This window comes from Stereum hirsutum, assembly GCF_000264905.1.
Source record: "Stereum hirsutum FP-91666 SS1 unplaced genomic scaffold STEHIscaffold_68, whole genome shotgun sequence".
In the NCBI taxonomy this organism is placed as follows: Eukaryota; Fungi; Basidiomycota; class Agaricomycetes; order Russulales; family Stereaceae; genus Stereum; species Stereum hirsutum.
In genome coordinates, this window is record NW_006763198.1 from 1 (window position 1) to 4,330 (window position 4,330).

Here is a 4,330-nt window from a genome sequence, read left to right on the forward strand (position 1 = left end):
CCCCAGACCCAAAATTTGCCGAAAATCGATAAATTCTCGTTCAATCAAGCTCGCGACGGGCTCAAAAGTCTCGTACGTATGTGCCCTATCAACTCCACCAAACGCCTCGTCGATATCTGCGCGTTCGCCGTGGGAATCGCCGATCTTGTGTCAGACGGGGGGCATGGTGCGCCTCTGGCCGTGGTGCGTTTTTTTTTCTTTCCTTTTGACCTCTTCTTTTTTTGCGTTTCGGCACTCGTTGCACTCCATAGAGTGTGTCTGCGACGAGTTTGGGGTCCGCGCGGCCTTTTCTCGTCCAGAATTCGACTTTTTGGCGGAAACGGCGCCCCCCCAGCCTAAACGGCCCCCCTTCGATTTTTTTCCTAACGACGTGCGGTTTTTTTGGTACGGGGCGACCGCCCCCATTGAGGGCGTCCCGTAGGTGCCGTCAGGTCGTCGGTCGGGGCCGTATCGCGTCGGGAACGGGCCCAAGCGCACCATGGTGCATTATGCTCGTCGCAGACTGTCAGCTCAATCCTCCCGCCATGGCCAGGTCTTCACGATACAATTCCATTCCCCGTCGACACCCTTCCGCCATCCATTGATGTTCGCGGACCCTCCCTCTCGGTATTCCAACGCGCTGTTTTCTGTCAGAACGCAATGGTCAGACGCTGTGACATAAGATCCTTGTGACTTCGACTCACTGAAAGTACAACGCACGAGGTCTACGCAACCCGCCTCTATCTTCCGTATCCAGCATACCTCCTCGTCCTTCTCATGCGGAAGGCCATAGTGATAGCCAACATCACGTAACCTCCCCAACTTTCTGAGAACATCGCACACCGTCGACATGTTGCCCTCCCGATGTGTCTGATGTGTCCATGAATTGACCCAGGGCGGGATCACCTCTGACATTGACTGGAGGGAAAGGACCTCCAGTAGAGGGCAGGTGCTCGCGATGAGCGACAGAAGTCCAATGTCTACGTTCCGGCCTCTAGGCATATCGAGATCGAGGTGCAGCTTGATGAGATGAAGGTCGAGACGGTGAATATGATACGCCAACTCCGTTGTGTCAGATCCACCCTCGGTCCCTACGTCCAATGTGATGTCGATCAACCGCGGGGCTGATCCAATCCACGACAAGGCACACATCTGACCTTGCCATCCGGACAATATGGCGAAATGCAATGGATGGACGGACGTGAGGGGCCATGCGCCGTAATGATTCATTTCGATGTGGGTGAGCGTGGATGTATGGAGCTGTAGGAAAGGTGCAGACAATGGGTATGAAGCCCACCCTTCGGCGGAGAAGCGTTCGAGCCGAAACGCGCACTCTCTTGGGAGGGTACGAGACAGCAACGAAAAAGGCAATCGTTGCATGTCAGAAGCCCCCATGCCTCCAGGAACGGTAATGCTGACATCGAGATTCTTCAAACGGGTGCAGCATGCGACAATTTCGGGATACAACGTCGCGGCGCGTGCAGCCGTGGGGAATCCGCGCCCATCGAAATACATGTCTGTCCATCTAGAGCAGAAAATGACAAGTGAGCGATATATGCGCAATGGACGCGTGATCGTGATTTACCCAATGCGAAGATCATCTACAAGTTGCCAGTTCTGTGGACATATCGAAACCGACGTCTGAAGCCTTGTCCACGTGATCGGCTTCATCGGAACCGATAAATCAACGACTTTATATATACGATCCAGAGCGACAGAAAGCCAGACGGCAAAGTCATCTGAAGCAGATAGACGGAATACCGACGCGGCTCGGGCGAAGTCAGTCACGTCCAGCGTGTTCATCGACCGCTCGACTAGCTCGACGGGGAAACGGGATGCAGCTGGCATTGAGCACTTCTTTCGAGGATTTCGTCTTACCGATGAGAGATGAGTAGAAAGGGGGCAACACGCAGGGACGGGAAGGAGACGATGGAATGCAAGCTATATAGGTGCACCCTGGCCCAATCGGGCGTATATCGCGGAGATATCCACGGAGCTCGAATGGGAAGACGAGCAAGTCCTATATCTATTTTGGGCCCATCAAAAATGAATGAGCTATCACGCTAATGGGTGACTTCCCGTAGAGAAACGATATGTTTATTCGGGATTGATTCAACGCGATCGCTGCTCGGCAACGCTCCGAAATGAAGATCGCAGCTCAGTGGTTGGCTGCAGCTGGCTGCCGTCTTCATCTCCGAGCGTTGCCGAGCGGTGATCACGTCGAATAAACATATAATTTTGTCTACGGGAAGTCATCCAATAAGATCCACGCAGATCACTTACAGGCTGACCTATCACGCGGATCAATGATCGGCGATCATCGATCGCTGATTGACGGAACCGACAGGCGGATCAGCGACTGCCGATCAAAGCGATCAATTCGATGACAACACGTTGCCGGGCGAGAAGTTGTCAGCCGCGAGGCAAATCGGCCAACATCCAGGAACCGGATACCGCGCTGCGGGTCCCGGCCTTGATCGACACGATCACCTCCGGCGCCTAAGCCCGCCTACCCACTTGTATCACATTCCCTTTCACTTCACCATTTGTCTCCCTTAAACATTCAGCCGACGAACCAGCTCTCCCAATGGAAGGCACATACGTCATCTTGATGCCACCTTGGAGAGCCGGGGAGACCCCTATCCAACGTGTTCTGGCACTTGCTAGAGTGGAGATCTGGTTGCTGGGAGAGAGAGGGTGGCGAAACGGATTCGTCGTGGCAAGGGTCACGTAAGTGAGTCCAGTTTCTTTGAGATTCGATGTTCATGGTTTCCGGTAGGCATCTGTGGCACGCAAGTCCATTGGACCCTCGCGAACACATCACGGTCGAGATCTACTACAATTATCGCTACATAGGCACATGGCACGTCGTTCGTCACTTGCAGTGAGTCGTCCGTTTTTTGTTAGAACATTCTGCTCAGTCCCTACAGCCTCGAAGGCAATCAAGCATATAACGCGATCGCTATTGGGTACGTCTTTTTTAAGGAATTTCGCGAATCATTCTCATATGCAGCTAGGAGGGGGATGGGGAATTGTTGTGGCTGAAGTCCGGGTTTCAGTGGCGGCAGATGGGAGTTTCGGGGCCCTCGGCGTTGAGGAGGATTGGGGCGGCGCTAAATGTATTTCCGTCCGTTGGGGTGGCGCATAGTCTATTTCTGTGCTTTCTTGGTCGTTTCGATGTTCGTTGCGTTGCGCGTACCGAAGGAAAATCCGTCTAGGACGGAGATTGCGTGCAAGGCACTTTCGGTTAGCGTTCGCGATGCGTTCGGCCGGCAATTTCCGTCTCGGACGGATTCGGCGCGCGCAGCCGCTATGACGCGGCGGCATGAGTGGCTAATGCAGCAGTTTCCGTCTCAGACGGATTCCGCGCGCGGAGTACGCTGACCATGCGTGTTTACGCGGTTGCCCGAGCAACGCGGAATCCGAAATAGAAATACCTCACGACGCGAACTCCGTCCTGGACGGATATTGCGCAGGAGGAGATCTCGCGACTGGATCGCGGTTATATTCGGCCCGGCTCTTGCGACGCATGAAAGATCACGGGTCCGTGCAAACCGACGAGATCCGTCGTGGACGGATATTGTGCTCACGAGCGCGCGTTATGATTACGGTTAACATCGGCTCGCCTCCCCCCGCCGCTGCCGTGATGTGCTCGTGCGCGACGCATGTTTTCCGTCTTGGACGGATATCGGCCAACGTTGTGCTACGCTCCACTGCAGTCATGTGCACGTATCGATAACGTGCATAAGACATTGGTTGCCCACCAAGCTCACGCTTCGCTGTCGATTCCTCGCAATGCAGCGTGTCGTGATTGACAATAGGCCAAACCCTAATATAGGGTTAGGTTTCGAGCCCAGGTAACCCTACCCTAGCTACCTACGTCCTGTTTTTTGTCTCATAACCTAACCAAACTGTCACTTTTTTATATCTCTGACGCTCACATTTCGTCTTCACCACCTTCACCACCCTCGGAAACGCCACAAACACGCTCTATTCCACCAACACGCAAAACACGTCCTCCTCACACCCACTCAACCTTATCCACAACACTCTCAAACTTCTCTGCCATATTTTTCATCCCGTCACGCTCAAACCGACACTCAACCCTCGCCCCGTCATTCATCCTCCGCCTCCCTCGAAATCAACACGAAAATACCCAAAAACACGACTCTCACGTCAATCCGTTCCTTCTCCACGGCTCTCCTAACCAAAAACACGTCTCCTGCGTCCCGAAACACGCTCCTATCCGACACGCTCATATTTTCACTCACATCGACACGCTCGTATTTTCACTCGCATCGACTCTGCCCGATTTATCACATCTCACCCACGTCTCTGTCACTTTTTATAT

At 53.7% G+C, this 4,330-nt stretch overlaps 2 protein-coding genes across 2 annotated transcripts; one reads left to right on the forward strand and one right to left on the reverse strand.

The window, feature by feature from the left end:
- Positions 1-510: 510 nt before the first annotated feature.
- STEHIDRAFT_164094 (uncharacterized protein) lies at positions 511-1,827 on the reverse strand (the record flags this gene model as incomplete). Its single annotated transcript, XM_007311823.1, has 3 exons — positions 511-626; positions 684-1,504; positions 1,565-1,827. The coding sequence occupies 3 exons, from the start codon at positions 1,825-1,827 to the stop codon at positions 511-513; spliced, it is 1,200 nt and encodes a 399-aa protein (XP_007311885.1).
- Positions 1,828-2,566: 739 nt separating this feature from the next.
- STEHIDRAFT_116843 (uncharacterized protein) lies at positions 2,567-3,512 on the forward strand (the record flags this gene model as incomplete). The annotated part of the gene is made up of 6 exons (XM_007311824.1): positions 2,567-2,709; positions 2,759-2,863; positions 2,887-2,948; positions 2,997-3,098; positions 3,128-3,354; positions 3,411-3,512. The coding sequence occupies 6 exons, from the start codon at positions 2,567-2,569 to the stop codon at positions 3,510-3,512; spliced, it is 741 nt and encodes a 246-aa protein (XP_007311886.1).
- Positions 3,513-4,330: the final 818 nt, after the last annotated feature.